This window comes from Sceloporus undulatus, chromosome 3 (genome assembly GCF_019175285.1).
Source record: "Sceloporus undulatus isolate JIND9_A2432 ecotype Alabama chromosome 3, SceUnd_v1.1, whole genome shotgun sequence".
NCBI lineage: Eukaryota > Metazoa > Chordata > Lepidosauria > Squamata > Phrynosomatidae > Sceloporus > Sceloporus undulatus.
This window is the reverse complement of record NC_056524.1, coordinates 42421014-42438219: the sequence shown is the minus strand read 5'-3', so window position 1 is coordinate 42438219 and position 17206 is coordinate 42421014. Positions and strand designations below refer to the sequence as shown.

General features: G+C 38.4%; 1 protein-coding gene across 1 annotated transcript in view; it reads right to left on the bottom strand.

The window, feature by feature from the left end:
* Positions 1-17206, bottom strand: part of CCDC80 (coiled-coil domain containing 80) — a 28025-nt gene that overhangs the window by 2724 nt on the left and 8095 nt on the right. Inside the window, exons 3-7 of the mRNA XM_042459402.1 lie at positions 12418-12574; positions 9515-9651; positions 8699-8847; positions 2826-2929; positions 1810-1890 (exon numbers count right to left, since the gene is read on the bottom strand). Coding sequence (XP_042315336.1) covers positions 1810-1890; positions 2826-2929; positions 8699-8847; positions 9515-9651; positions 12418-12574 — 628 coding nt within the window. The remainder of the gene's footprint in view (positions 1-1809; positions 1891-2825; positions 2930-8698; positions 8848-9514; positions 9652-12417; positions 12575-17206) is intronic.

Sequence of the window (17206 nt, the reverse complement as noted above, 5' to 3'; positions counted from 1 at the left end):
TAACTTTGTTATATTGTTATGTATTTTTAACCATGTTTTATTGTTCAGTTTTATACTTGGGAGGGAGGGTTGGGCTGGGGTCTTGTTGTTTTTATTGTTGTATATTTTATAAACTTTGCTGTTACCCGCCTCGATCCTCAAAACGGAAGAGGCGAGATATAAATAAATTTATTATTATTATTATTATTATTATTATTATTATTATTATTATTATTATTATTATTATTATTCCAAGGTGACCATATTCTAAAAGGGATAAGATTTTGTGTGTTGAGCAATAGGACAGTGTGCATCCACCTCTAGCCTCTTGTAGAGCTAATGAAGGAGGAATCATCCCCTATAGTATAATTCTTGTCACCCTCAAAATCAGACAAAGACCACAGATCGTTGAAAAATAGTCCCCCAAGAGGTGAACTGGTTGACCATATAATCCTGCCATACAAACTGAAAGTGTGAATCTATTTTTTAGATTAAGTTTTAGCACAAATCATAATTTACAATCAAAGTAATCAAAGATAAAAGAACAAAAAGAAGAAAAGGAGGGGGAGACAACTAATACACAGCAGAGCTCTGCCCCTCCCCACAACTGTAATGAACCGAAAAAGGAAAAAGAAGAAAAATACTATTCTACCATTACAGATCCACTAAATCATCCTACTAAAATTACTAATAACCAGAGCCACGGATTATTACGTCGTTAGATTTTCTATCACTCAAAAAATCCTTAAATGGTTTCCAATCTTTCATAAAGTCTTCAATTGACTCAAAAGAGTCACACTTTTAAAAGACTTACACTGAAAGTGTGAATCTTTCAAGATTCCCATGCTCATAATGATTGAGTTCAGGTGGATTTGCATTCCAGGTCATGTGAGAATTACAATAATTTGGAAACACATCTGGAGGACTCGAGGGTGTTGGGAAAATCCACATCTAATGTCAAAACCCACTTCACAAGCAAGATGTCTAAAAATAAATCAATATGTTCCACCTTTCTAATCAAGTTTTTTTTAAAAGTAAGGTGAGCATTTGGACACAAAGCAACATTAATAGGCAGAAATCACCAGTCTGGATAAGCCCTTGTGTACTATGCTTTTTTTGGGAAATAAGTCCCATTTATCTTAATGGGGCTTCCTTCTGAACATATCCGTATAGGACTGTACTGTTAAGGTGAATAAAAGAAGGGATATCGGGAGAAGAGTAGGTACACAACATACCAAACTGAGCTTTAAAAGGTGCAGTAGAGGCATATTTTGTTTACTTATAATTGTCTGCTATAGTACCAAACTAGGACTCCGAAAAGGTCCAAAGCTGGGACTCTCTTAGTACTCTCTCAGATCTAGCTATCAGGGTACTGCTTGGTACATTGAACCATATGCCAAGCACTTGTATGGGATATGATTGTACCATCGCTTCATGTGTTACCACTGTTTATGTTCTACAACCCAAGATTGTTTTGGTGACTACTGCTTTCAAACATAAATTTACTGTAGTTTGTATCACTGACTGCTTGAAAAATATTCACTGTATAGGAGTACAGCTCTAGAGTAACACTGAGATTTGTCTTCTTTAATCTGTTTTTAGTCTGTTTTTAACGTAATTATATTTTATGTGATTGTATATTATATTTTATTGCATATATTTTATGTGATTTTATATGTAGATGTTTTAATTGTTTTAATTTTATAATAATTTAAAAGGTTTTATCTGTGAGCCGTCTTGAGTCTCTCTGGGGAGAAAGGCAGGATATAAATGAAATAATGTAAATGAAATAAATAAATTGGCAGTTACAAATTGGAAAGCATTTCTCACCATTTATTGGGTATAATTCTAACACTCCACCAATCTCTTCTCCCAGGCCCAAAAGCTTGAGGATGGTTATATGGCGAAGACCTGTAAAAAGAAGGAGTCAAGGTGATGCAAGATTTTTCCATTAAATGAAAACTAAGCATAGTTTTAATGCAAAATGTAGATGATAATGTTCACAGGACCACTACTGTTCCTTCTATAAGCATATCCTAACTATGACTTGATTAAAATTGATCAGAAGGAGAGTCAGAGAACATCTGGATTTAATTATGGTCCCCCTACCATTCCCCCATAATCCAAACGCTGATGCTAACTGTTATTAGAAACTATTGTTTTGCAAGGATCAAACATAAGGTATTTCTAAATCTTTATCACTTGGTTCAAGCTGTTCACACAAAGGCTACAGGCAAAAAGAAAGGTCATGCTACCTTCGTAATTGGCTGGTATTTCTTGATGATACAGATGTTATAAGCAAAGAAATGCTGAAAGCCCCTGAATTATCTATGCAGCTTAATTCCCAATCCTTGTTGCAGTCCACTTGAGGAGCCTGCTGAAACCAGATCTGCCTGATAGTGTTCCATCTGAGGGACATCACATCTAAGCATCTTGCTCTCCTGGCCACATAGGCACTGCAAATCCTTGCTATAGAGCTTGGTCATGTTATTTATTGGATTAAAACTCCCAGAATCCAGGCAGTGTCCATGATAGTTGTGGGACTCTGAGAGTTGGAGTCCAGAAGGTAACTTTTCTAAGCTCCAAGTGGCAGTTTTGTTTTTCTTAGTATCGTTTCTCTTAGTATCCATGATCCCTCAAACCCTTCCCAACTGGCTAAAACCAAAAATAGAAGTGATACACATCACTCCCTGGTTGGAGAAAGCTCCTTGCTAGGGAGTATGGAGCCAAAACTGACCCACTTCAGGTATTAGACACAAATCTCCTCATACAGTACTTATTTCATTTTGTTTTTAACAAGAACATTACATGACTGTTGGGGCTTCCTTCTGAACAGAAGGAATTACCAAAATTGCAGGCTTGCCCAGTGAGGGCTGCAAGCTGCTGAGAATAGGCCCAGTCTTCATCATTGGGAGCGGATATCACTAGCAGCCTTCTCCTCCATCGGAATCTGGAATGAATAAAAAGCAAAGCATACTTAGAGAAATCATTCCAAAATTATGGGACAGCACACATTTGCCAGACACTATAGCTTTATGCTGGGTAGCTCACAAGAGTGCTGTGCTGGATACTCTGTGGGGCAAGAAGATGGGGGGCAAGAGTGATAGAAAGGCAAGCCAGCCAGATGTTTGCCACAAGTGGCCACCTTATTAACTGTTCAAGAGCTGCCCCAACAAACTTTATTTTTTGGGAATTATTTCATTTGTATCCCCACTCCTGCATTCCCTTACAAAACTCATTTAGAGGTGTTGGAAAAAAATGGGCAGGCACTTTTGGATTATGGGTATGAGGGCAATCTAGAAAGAAGAATCAAATACTCCCTGAAATCATTCCCTGTTTATTTTTTTGTCATGTTGATTGTTTATATTACGTTTCTTATTTGTGTTTTTATTATTTTTGTAATTGTATAATTTTTTTTTACAAAATGATTTCTCCAAGTAAATATGAACACACTTTTATTTACTGAATGGAGTCACCTTATCTTTATGTCCATTCATTAATTTTACTTAGAGCTTACTTGTTTGATCTTCTTGATTTTGAGAAGATAATCAGCATAGAGAATCCTAAAGTGGTGTCTCATAAGAGTGGATTTCACTGGAGGTGAACCAGTTTAGAAAGAGCCAGGTGAAACTTGTTCTAAAGGCTATTTATCTGCTGAAAATCAAGAGGAATTAACATTCTGAGAGTGAACTATCATCAGAGTTAAACATAGCTAGACAACCTCTTTAAACAAATAGTTCATAATTTAAATCCTGAACAGATAAACACCCTGAACATAATTGTGCAACAATCGGGATTTATTTTATTGCTTCTAATCTTATGAGCTTTTATTTTTACTATAAGCTGCTTTTAGACTGTTGCTCATGCCTGTGCTAAACATTCAGATTGTTCTCTAATCCACAATTTTATTGTAAGAATGTTTTAAACTGAATTTAGTATCATTTATTCAATTGGCTATAAAGTTCAAATTATTTTGTTGGAGGGATGTGCATCAGGTTGCAAACATGAGGAAAGAATAATTCTTAAATGCTTCTGAAATACCATTTTAAGTGTCAGGTTTGTTTTGCTGTAAAAACAGCAAATACAGCAGGTTTCACTACACAAGCTGAACTAATTTAAATGAAATAAACTTTTTCCATCTGAGTTTCTTTCGCCTCTACTTGGAAATCACTTTCTCTTTCCCTTGCAGAGAAAAGTTGGCAGGTGGCTTGACACATTTGTAGCAAAAAGACTGGAAAGCCTATGTGAAGTTATTTTATACTTTCAAAACAATATTAAATTTCCATAGAATAACCTAAGTTAACTAGGTTTAGAGAAATGTACATAGCTACAAGAGTACTTTCAGAGCAGGAAATGGTCTCTTAAATGGCTACAGATGTTGCTGTCCTTACTATGAAGTTAAAGGCTTTGCTGTAGTCAATAAAGCACACACAGATTTTCTTCTGGAATTCCTGGTGAACTCTGTTCATCATATGTTTGAGATGTGATCCTTAGTGCCTCTTCCTTTCCTGAATCCAGTTTACACCTCTGGGATTTCTCCGTACATATATGTTAGGACTCTTTCCTGCAGAATTAGAGCATGACTTTGCTTGCATGGAAAATTAGTGCAATGGTTCTGTAATTACTGTAATCTTTTGTGTCTCCTTTTTTGCGGATGAGAATATATATTGATTGCTTCCAATCTGTGGGGCACTCCTTTGTTTTCCAAAATTTCTGGCAGAATATAGTCTATATTAAACTAACTAGTTTATACTAAAGTGAAAGCACAAACAGATGATGCCCCTAAAAGAGATTGATTTACTGGGGGCCTTCCAAATGGAGACAAATTAGCAGCCTCCCCTTCATGAGTCCATAAGGTTCTCAACATTGTTCCCTTCACTGGCACTTGACATACAAATTAAGAGCAATCAACATCAATATTTTGAATGCTGTGCCCTGAGAAGCAGAGGCTGAGAAATGTTGCCACTTCCTGCTGTTTTCATTCAAAAGGAGAGGTAATTATAAAAAACAAATTAGCACTGCCAGCCCTCAAAATGGCACAGAGGTCTCTTGGTTACAAGCAATCTACTGATGCCCATTGTAGAAGAGGAAATCATCATCATCATCGATAACAAATATGTTTGGAACATTTCCATTTATAGATGTTCTATTCCTGTATTTTGCAGTTTAGATTAATTATTAGATTAATTATTAGCGATTTCTGCACAATATTACATGGTTCCTCCTTTCCAAAAACACAGGCTCATTATTATCTAGGTCAGACATCTGTTTCCCAATTATGGCTCTTCCAAACACTAGGGGCTGACATGTGTGTCAATTTCTATTTTGTTTCTCATTTTTCCAATCTTAATTTGTTTTCTCCTCTTCCTGAGTCAGTTTGTAAATGTTTAAATCTGCACAAAAAATAGTATGCTTTTTAATGCATTTCTTCTAATATATAAATTTTCCATGCAATTTTCTATAATATACAACCTACATTTTGTCACTGGAAAACTGCATTGTGACATTTGGAAAAGTGCCAGTATCAAAGTATTCATGTAATTTGGTTGGCGTGCTGATTTGGAAAGAGAAAATTAGGTACATTCATTTTAAAATGTATTTGTTTATTTAATTTATATCCTGCATTTCTCTCAATATAAGACCCAAGGCATCTCACAATATAAAATAAAAAACCAAAAGAATGATTCGCCCATCTCTACCCTACTGGAATTTGAAAAGTAAATAGAATAGGATTATAAATGGCTCTTCATACTATAAGCAGTTAATTCCCATAAGAATGAAGCAGTTTTCTTCCCAAAGCAGGTTCAGACAATCCAGAGCTTGGATAAAATAACATTTTTGGACTACAACTCCCAGAACCCACCCACCCCAAATCCAACAAGGCCAGCAACCACACTGGCTGGAAGATTATGGAGTTATAATCCCAAAAAGTAATTTCTAAAAGCCTTGGTGCCATACCCTACAACATTTCACACATGAAAACTGAGATATATGTGGCCAAACAACATCACAATGTGGTCAAGATGAGAAAAGGTATTAAGGAGAAAGAACAGGCAAGGCAAGTTGCTGCAATTTACTTTTGCCTGAGCCTACTGGGAAGAGTAAAATCCTACCATTTTCTTTCCTCTCCCCCTGCTAACTTAATGGAGTACAAACTATTTTTTCATGTTCAACTCAGATTGGAAAAATTGGAGAAATCTGAGGACAAAGGAGAAACGGAGGAGGAGGAAAGAGAAAATGGGACATTTTCAAAGCAGCTGAAAAAGTGGGATGACAGAAGATTAATCCTCATTCTCTGAAGATGGCAGCCACAAATGCTGGCAAAACATCAGGAATAAACTCTTATAGAACATGGCCACATAACCCGAAAAACCCACAAAAACTATTAATTGAGAATGTCTGTGCCAAACTGGGACAGCTGGAGATTATGTGTTAGAACCTTGAAAACACTCACCTGAACAAATCCAAAGAAAATAAGTACAGCTGTCTTGCTAGACAGCATTCAAGCCTAAAACAATCATATCTTAGCGAGTGAGGATAGAAACCCCTCCACCTTCCTGAGGTTACTATCCCTGTCAGATATCTGTCCCCATCTCTCTCTATCCACCAGAAGGAAGCTTACCACAAAATTTAAGAAACAATCTATGGCCAAAAGCAATCTCCTGTTTATATAATTAATATTCACTGACTGAATTTCTGAAATAACTAGGATTGCCAAGGATCCTTTATTATAGGAGATATCCCTTATTTGAGGGCTGGATAGCTAATATAATGACCAGAACATCAAAAATCCCATATTCTGGAGTATGCGGGTGATAAGAGGAGCAGGTATTCCTCCAGCTTGAATTGTGATGTCCAGAACTGTACACAGTACTCCAGGTGAGGTCTGAACCAAAGCTGAGATATTTCATGTCTAGATTGCCACAATTCAAGAGGGATATTTAGAAGCTGGAGCATGTCCAGAGGACGGCAACCAAAATGGTGAAGGGTCTGGAAACCATGCCCTAGGGAGTTTGGTATGTTTAACCCAGACAAGAGACAGTTAAGAGGTAATGTGATAGCCCTGTTTAAATATTGTAAGGGGTGTCATATTGAGGATGGAGCAAGCTTGTTTTCTGCTGCTCCAGAGAATAGGACCTGGAACAATGGATTTACACTACAGGAAAAGAGATTCCACCTAAACATTATGAAGAACTTCTTGATGGTAAGAGCTGTTTGACCGTGGCATAGGGTGGTTGGTTTTTGGAGATTTTTAAACAGAGGCTGCTTGACCACCTATCAGGAGTATTTTGATTGTGTATTCCTGCATGGTAGGGGACTGGGCTGGATGTCTCTTTTGGTCTGTTCCAGCTCTATGAGTCTGTTTTGTAAATTAACCAAATCTGAGATTGAGGTTACTCTGAATTTTAATCTTAGTTGTTAAGAATTTTTGGTAAGATTAAAATGGAATACAAGTTCCAAAAGCGGCCGTGCCCGCCCCGAACCCCATGGATTGCTGATGTGTGTTGAGAAAAAAAATCATAAAGTGCATATATTTTTCATACAGTACATATATTTAAATCTTAGAGTTGCCATAAGTCAAAAATGATTTGAAGGCACACAACAACAACACTAAAATGTAAGGTTTGTAGTTTATTAATTAGCTACAGGAAACTAGCTGTCTCAGGTTACTGCTTTCAGGTATTGGGATTATTATTATTGTATTTTACTGGCAAGGAAGGAAGGAGGTGCTTGTGGGTTTTTCTTCTTTTGGAGCTTGAATCCCCTTGGGTACTATGGGTAGTGTCTAAAGCTGGACTTTCTTGACCTAACAGTGGAATCTAGCAGATGTGGACAAAGGGAAAAAAATCTCCCTATCGGAGCCCTACATGTATTCCAAAGATCTGCTCCAGAGATCTTCCTCTTGTCCTGAGGCTGAGAGCATGTGACTTGTCCAAAGTCATCCAGTGTGTTTCTTGGACAAGCTAGGAATTGAATCCTGGTTTCTAGAGTCATAGTCCAGCACTCAAACCACTACACCATTCTGGCTCTTGGTTCTGTTACTGATCACAAATTCCTGGGTTCAGGCATACTGTTCTTACCGCATGTCCACTATGGCTTCCCTTGTGGGACCCCAGGGGTGTAATGGAGAAAAAAGTAAATTTTGTGAGTTTTGAAGTCCAATGGTGAGTGGAGCCAGATTTGATTAGCAGGGACTATGATATCAGCTGGACCCATACCTCAGGCTTACCTGTTTCCTCACAGCAGGTGATAGGGAAGGGAGTTTTCACAGCAACAAATATTGTTATGAGCTAGTCCCATTGTAATTTAAATAATTTTGATGATAGTTTGATCTTGGCTGCACAAATAAGATCTGTGGCATCATAGAAAGCCTGTTGGTATGGATCAACATAACAGTCTGCATTTTATGGACTCTCCATGGCAATGTAGCTGTGAAGACTATCACAGTGAACACTTGCCATTCAAAAATTACTACAACACCACTGCTAGCATTCCGCCTATCCATGTTATACAATGTAGAAGCACACATTGGGAATTAAGCAGCAGTTTTGAGGAGTCCAGATGTCTTGCTTCTGGATAGACCAGACTTCAAGCACCTTGTGTGTGTGTGTTAATGACTGAATAATAACTAATGGTGAGCACACATTCAAAATAGGCTAAGTTTTCAATCACTTCAAAAGAAATATATAACAGTTTTCGGCTAGTTTTAAAGCAATACCTTGATAAAAAGTTCTCCAGGGACTGTTTCTTGTCATCTTTGCAGACAATGCCTTCACGCTTCTGTTTTTCCATATCTTTAATGCGGGACTGGAAGGTATCAATCAGATCAAACACAGACTTCATGGCTATGGGCATCTCATAATATTGCTGTAAAAGGAAGTGTGAAGCAGACATTTAATTGTAATCAAATTTCTAGGCATCTGTATTCCTATTGCAACACATTGGTGAAGCCTCATCCATAGAGGCAGATTAATACTAAATATTTCCCAGGGCATGATATGAAGACATGTGTAGAATTGGAAATGCCTGCAGCTAATGGTCAGTGCCTGGGCTGAGCCAGATTATCTCTTAAACATGCCATCTCAAGTTCTATAATGGAAGAAAGATTAGAATATGTCATGTATGCATAAAGCCAAATTATTGCTGGTGAAGGTGGGGATCATAAGCGCTTTCCACCACTTTGTAACAGTGTTGTAGTAGAAGTGAAGGCCATGAACACATGAGATCTCTGCCTATAATTATTTTTGACTGAAGTCCTTATCTTTGCAGGACAGAAAAGAAAAATGACATTCTCACTTTTTGCAGCTCCTCTTGCCTTCTTGAATACTAGCATAGCAATGTGTTCTGCTCTGTCCTTAACCATCCTCACTTGTGTATCGAACACTCCATTATCTGCAGCAGGAGTGGCGGGCCTTTGGCCCACTACATGTTTTGGACTTCCGTTACCAGAAGCCTCAAACTTAATGAGTAATTGTAGAAGATGATGAGAGTTGCTGTCCAAAGACTGTTATTTTGCTAATATACTCCTCCCTACCTTAGCCCTCATATCAGTGTCTGTCAGCACCATGAAGAAGTCATTGTATGTCATTCCATATTCTCTTCTCAGTTCACTAATGAGATTCTGGTCCATAAGATCTTCATCTTCTATCACTTTCATGGGCTTCTCGTTGTCTTAAAGAAAAATAAAATGTTTGTTGAACAAAACAACATTTTGAACAAACTAACATTACTAATTTCAATGAATAACTGCCTTTGAGTGAACTCTTGTTCAACCTTCCAAAACTATCACACTAATTATATAAAAGAAGCAAACAAGGGGACACCATTTGTACAGAGCTACTATTGTAAAAGTGTAAAGCCACATAATAGGAGAAGATCTATAAGAAACCTAATTGCATAAAGTCAGAGACAATTGTTTTTTTAACGTGGGCAGAACACTTCTATGGAAGTCAGGCTGAAGGGCATCCACGGGGAACAAAAGCTTTCCTGCACTTGTGTTACCCAGGGCAGAAAGTTGTTGCTGAATTTCCCCTCCCATGGGTTCCAGCAGAAGGGAAAATAACCAGGCCAGTTCCAGAACTGATGTTCTTTCCCCTTGATCTGTGAATATATATGGCCAAAAAAGGAAGAGGCTTTGGTCCAATGAATCTAAAGCCACCCCAATACAAGACTGGCATGCCCCCTGAATGACTTAACAGGGCAGTTGTGGAGGTGGAAAGCTCTTCTACTGTCTGTTGTGGACCTCCATAAGTGGACCTCCCTCTTTGCTCATGGAAGGTACTTTCCAAGTTCTACAAGATTGCACTGCAAATCAAGATAGAACTAAAAGTAAACAAGGGTATATAATACAATGGGATATAGTGTTTTCTCTTTCTCCTTTAAGGTTTGTTTTCAGCACATAGAATGATTACTTACAGCTTATATGTCAGTCCAGGTTGAACCACATTTGCAAGGCTTGTGCAGAGCTTTGACTCATTATTTTAAAAAGCAACACATTGTTCATAGGGTGTTAACTGTTATGAGAAATGCATTACTGGTACTCATTACTTGTGAGTAACAAGTAATAGAACATGTTATAAATGTGTGACACTCAAGTTTTTTTTAAACTAATGCTCCATACAACTCCCTGCATAATATTTCTATAATGTAAGCATTATTTTTATATGAAAAATTACATTTGTTTTATTTTTAATATTGTTGTACTGGTTATTCAGGAAAAAAAGAGAGTAACAAGTAGCAGTGATGGTTTTTTGTGTATTACTTCTAAGCTGTGAACTACTTATGCACATTAACAAAATGTGGCAAAATCAAGTATAGTTCAATGGAATGTTCCAATGGAAATTAGGTTAATAATCTTAACTGTATAATTATTGCATAATCCAAATAAAATCTCTATAGTTAACTGTGTATTTTTTATTCAAAGACATAGCTGTGTTAGTCTGTATCAGTATACAAAGGGATAATAATAATATTTATTTATACCCCGCTCTTCAGGCAAGGCTATCAGAGCAGATCTTTTAGCACCTTTGAGACTAACTGGGAGAAAGAAGTTTGTTTTAAATGTAATACATAAATTTCTGTAAATAAAGGTTTGTTTTTGTTTCTATATACTTTTTATCTTTGGAAATGTTATCTGTCTGAAATCTTGGACTCAGACATGGTTTCTCTGGTGGCAACCTTGACTATAGAGGAGTGGTAGCCACTGAGGATATGAGTTGCATAAATCCTCATGGGTACCTTGAAGGCATTTAGACAATCCCCAGGTGTCACAAAGATGGGACATGAAGAAGTCCTTCCATGGTGGCAGAGGTGGGGATTAGGAAAAGCCCTCTCTTGGTGAGTGCAGTGATCACCACAGAGGTCTTCACAGTTGGTGGGTTAAAGGATAAAATCCCACATTTGACAAGAGTAATGGGACTGCCTGATAAGACTTCTCATAGTTGGGGCCACTGGTGGGACTGCCCAGGTGTAAACCCCACAGTTGGTGGGTAAGGGTTGGAAAAGTCACACATTTGGTGACCACACCAGTGGGATAAAGGGCGGAACCCTCATACAAAGGATGGAAACTCCACATTTGGTGACAGCTGTGGGATTGCCTGAGGGGAAACCCACAGGGGGTGCAACTTGTGCATTTTGGACAAGTTAGCTTTTTCGTAACTCCCAGAATCTCCTGCTCAGCATAGCCATATTCCAAACTCTGGGGGCTTGGTCTTGAATGAGGCATTAAGACTCATTAATTTCCCAAAAGACATGTTTGCTGGTGGAGGTAAAAACTCAACTGGTCTCTTGCTATGGATCTACACAGTAGGCTGCACTCCCATCAAGCAACATGATCAGCCTTTTAGGAGCTCTTCATATGTCTATGAATAATCATGAAAGCCCTCTTTGCATGGGTTTCCATACTCTAGGGAAACTTCCATTCATAGAAGTCTATATGGAAAGACTTCTTCAACTTAATGACTATAACAATATGGAAGTAGTGAGCACAAGGCCAGGAGGAAGTACTATGCACTGAGGGTATGGATCAAAGTGTAAATCCTCAGCTTCTTTCAACATGCAACATCACTCATGTGAGCAACACATAAAGCTACTCTTTCATAAATATGTAGGTAAAGGAGACGTTTCTAGCTGTGAACCAAATGGCCTTTTGACCCCTGGTGTGCCCAAGTCACACTTTTGTGCTGTTTGCTCTTTCATTGGCTTGATGAACTGACAGAGTTGTTCCATGAATTTGAATGAGTTGCCTTGGAAAAATAAAGAGCAGAAGCACCAGAGCCAACTATGCAAATACAAAGGGGGAAAGAGAAGTGCTCCAACACAACAAAGGGACTCTCTTTAAGATTTTTTTTAAACCCCTACTTTACACGGTTCCCTTGCTCAAAAAGAAGTTTCTTTAAATATATATATATATATATATATATATATATTAAAATCCACCTAGCTGGAAGTGGTCAATCTTCATGCGGCTGTTGTTTGTGGTGCCAAAGATGGTGACGACTGAAATTTTTCTTGTTGCCATTTTGCAAAAGCTTTCCAGATACTCATCTCTCTGTTGAATATACATGGTATTGTCAGCCTTGGGTGCTGTGATCAGCTGTTAAGATGACAGAAAAAGTGTTGTTAGTTTGAATGCATGTTTAGCCTTTAATCAGCCATTTCAATTGACTTTTTGTGAGTGGAAATTTACATTATCAGTGCTAGCTTATTTTCATTTCTCACAACAAAGCATTTACTTCTTCTCCAGACAAAACCAAATCAGACAGAAGTGAACCATCAGAAACTTGGCTGATGATTATTAAGAATCTGCTGAGAGGCAATGAGACAGCAGCACGCAACATTCATTTTTCTAATGAAAGGGGGGGTCCAGACCCAAAGAACCCCCCCCCCTTGGCTACGTCCCTGCCTGCACTAGGTGACCCCAGAAGAGGAATGACACCCAGTGGGGCTCTTCTCCCCACATGCCTCGGAGCACACGTATCCCCAAAGTCCCACCCCAGAAGCTCTACCCCCAAAGCCTGGCCCACTGGAAGTCCCATCGCCAACTAAAGTGATACCCAGTGCAAGAAAGCCACTGAGTTGTGGTAGCACCTCAAGGAGTCTCTCCAGCTGCCTGTTCTCAAGGTACCCTGTACTGGGAATTTTCAGCAGATGTCTTTTCCCAATTCCCCAGTTGCAGAAATACTTCAATCAAGGCACTGCCAGGCTGTGAAGGGAGGTCTGAGGAGGTATCGTCAGTCATAACTTCAGTGATGAACCTCCACCATAATTTTCATCCAGCAAATAAATAATTGTTTACATTTATAGCCCATTTTTCTTTCAGGAAGTTTAAGGCAGCGGAAGTGTTTCCCCCTCTCTTTCTGTCCTTACAACAACTGTGTGAGGTAGTTAAAATTGAGCGAGTGGTCCTGCCCAAGGCCACCCAATGAGCTTTGTGACTGAGTGGAATTTGATCCCACATCTATATAGTCCTGGAAAAATGCTTTAAGGTGTAGCCCAAGAAAATATTTTGACAATGCAAAGTAGTTAGCTATCTGTAAAGCATGGTACAGCATTCCACTGGTACTACTACACTACAGTGGGCCCTTAGTATCTGCTGGGGTTTAGTTCCAGAATCCTCCATGGATATTAAAATCTGTAGATGCTCAAGTCCCATTATTTATTTATTTATTGAATCTTATGTCACCTTTGTCCCAGAACAGGACCCAAGGCAGCTTACATTTTACTGTGCCATTAAATATAATGGCATAGTAAAGTGTTGTCCCTTATATAAAATGGCTAGATCAAGATTTGACTTTTGCAAATATGAATATTTTAAAGCCATGAATGGTTGAATCTGTGGATAAAGATAAGTGGATATGGAGGGATTTTGGTTAACAAAATGGGTCTTTAGACATATAACAGTTGATTGTGGGTAGCTGGGTATGACTGAAAGATTATTGGTAATTTTAATTCCCTCAAAATTGTCCAGAAAAGGAAGAGTTAGAATTTGAATGTGTACAGAAGAGAAGACTAAGAGCCAGTAACTTCTAATAGTTAGAGTGATGGTCTGGGATTTGAAAGATTCAGGTTCAAGTCCTAATTCAGCTATGAAATTCTCAGGTGATCTTAGCCTGTCCTACCTCACAGGGTTGTTGTGAGGATAAAGTATGAAATAGAAGAATCTTGTATTCTGGCCTTGGCTCTTGAAAGGAAAGAAGAATATACATGTAAGAAATATGTAGTTTTTAAAATGCAGTCTAGATTTGGATGTTAATGGAAAAGCATGCTGGCTGAAAGGTCATCAGGTTCAGAAGCAGGGCCAAGTTTTCTTGAGGACTAGCACCACTTCTCTGATTCTCACCTGTTCAAGCTGTACATTTATAAATAGATTCTTGATTGGAAAAGATACAGGAACTCTCACTTCACAAGCAACATGAATATGTAAAGGCTGGCTCTGAATTCCTTAGTGCTTTTTCATGTAAGAAATGCAAAATAGTATTTGTGGGGTTCAAATGTTGCATTAATCAGTTTTGCCACATACCCTCTCATACATAGCTACTGTCTCTTTCTCTTTTCATAATCCTGTAAAGTATGTTAGGTTTCATGGCTCAACAGTTATTCAACTACTTTGGCACTTTGGCACTGTAATCCTATATGATTTTAATTCTATGCCAGTTCTGCTTTGTTCAGTGAGGCTTACTCCCAGACAAATGTGCTTAATATATAGATGTAGCTCCAGATTGCATTGCTTATACAGGAATAGTATATACACTGATGTAGATTCCTGAATAGGTTGATATATTTCATTTGATAAGAATTGTTTGTGTTTCCACTCTTACAAAGCATGATAAAGTTACTTTTTGGATTGTGGCTCCCAAAATCCCCAGTCAACATGACCATTGGCCAAAAGTAATTTTTCCAAGTTCTCAGTACAACACCACACACAAGCACAAATGAAGTGAAATGCTTTAAATAAGCAAAAACAAAAAAGTTGTAATTTGAATTGTTGTTTTATTACATTACAATTCATTCCAAGAACTACAATTGGGTTTAGGCTTCAAGTTAGATAGCATGGGTCAGTCATGAGTTATTTTGATCCATTCTGGCGAAGCTTAGGGCCAAACTAGAAATGGCAGGGGATGGTTCATTGTAGTTTCTTCCCAAGAATGGAAACGTTGCTTTTTTTGGACTATAGTTCCCAGGACATTCTAGCCAGCCTGTTCAGTAGCCTTGCCAAGTAGAGGTTTATGAAAGCTGCAGTCCAAAAAGGTAACTTTTTCAAGCTTTGGGTTAAATTTAGCTAGTAGGGAGCCTGATTTGCATCATATTGGAAGTGCCATAAAAAGGGGACTAGTGGAACAAACCAAGTACTTGCATATTTCCTACTTTAAAGAGATAAAAGGGTCACAAATCACAAACCTGATCACAAACCTTGCACTTTCTCATCTAGTCTCACCCCTTTTAAGAATTACCAACCTTATAAAAAACTTATTCTAAAAGCATACCTTTAAAACCAAATATTGTTAACATAACAAACAAAACACATTTTGTTAACGTTGCTTCCCAGGACCTTATTTTTAAGGCAAAGTTTGGAAAACTTGCTTTTCTGTATAACAGCTCCCAGAATCATCCAACAAGCATGGCTGACCAGAAGGTTCTGAGAGCTATAAAGCAAAAAAGAAACTTTTTCCAAGTTCTAATTTTACAAGATATAATATATACAGCACAGCTGCATCCTTTCTGAGTGTGATTGCAAGGCTACCCTTAAATTTCCAGACTCAACTCTCTACACAACACAGTTACAAACAAAAGCTATGTATCTGAGCCAAAATAGATGGGCCTGCAGGAAAACCGCAGACACAAACAGGAGGTAGAAGTCAGGAAGTCAAAGCCTGAGATAAGTCTACTGTCTGGCCTCTGCTCTCATGTCTTTAACAGGGTCTTGAACTGCAGGCATTAACAGCTATTCAGAAAATAAAAAATTACCCTGATAATTTCTGTTAATCAGTCCACAGTTCAGTTTCGGTGCAAACTAAACCATTTCTTTCCCTGGTCATTTGGCAACCCTTTTCTATATTGATCAAGGGCTTTCTTTGAACCTCAGTCACCATCACCTCCACTAAATTTTGGGATTTTGTGTGTATTTGCCTTCGAGCCTCCTGTCAACTTATGGCAACCCCATGAATTTCATAGTGTCTTAGGCCAGAAATACTCAGGGATGGATCTGAATATTTGAAATACAGTGTATAGCCTATAGCACCTGGTATTTGTTGGCAGCTCCCATCCAAGTACTAATCAGTACTAAGCTTGCTTAGCTTCCAAGTTCAGACAGATCTGATGCCTTTAGGCATCTTAATGTTGAGACTACAGATTTAAAATCAAGACCTGTCTCTTAAGATTTGCATCTACTTGAAATATCACAAAAAATAAATTTGTCTGTAAATTCACATTAGGAAGGTTGTCTATAAAATTTAAAAGAGTAGGTTACCAGATGTCAGGGCCTGGCCCTGAGCCCCCCACTTTTCATGGGACTTTATCAGACATGAGGAATTTCTCTTAATTTCAAATGAAAAGAAAGTGGGGCCAGAACACATTCATGTGAATTCGCTAGTTCAGCGAATTTACGTGAATGCAAATTGTGTTCTAACTGGCTTCCCATTGCTTGAAAATAGCATGCCATTGCCCGAATTTGCGTGTGGTAGTCTGTCACACAATAACGTGAAACCCCATGATTGCGCTCGGACTGACTTCCCATTGCCCAAATTTGCATGTAGTGGGTTATCACACAATAATGTTAAACCCCATGATTGCATTCAGATTGCCATTGGATTATACTTCCAATTTCCCTTGTCTGATAAACTCCATGGTCTACATATGGGAGACAAGACCGAAAGCTCCCCAATTTTGATGGGCTCAGTTCCAGGCAAGGGGAAAGGGCTGTGTGAAAATCTCCAGCTCAAGTTATTAAAGCTGCAGGTACAAGGTTGTTGTGTGCTTTCAAGTTATTTCTGACTTATGGTGACCCTAAGGTGAGACCTATCATGGGGTTTTCTTGGCAAGGTTTGTTCAGAGGAGGTTTGCCATTGCCTTCCCCTAACATTGAGAGCATGTGGCTTGCCTGAAGTCACCCAGTGGGTTTCATGGCCAAGCTGGGAATTTAACTCAGATCTCCAGAATTGCAGTCCAACACTCAAACCACTATCCCAGGCTGGCAATAGCCAAGGCTTAATTGATTTGTCACTGCAAC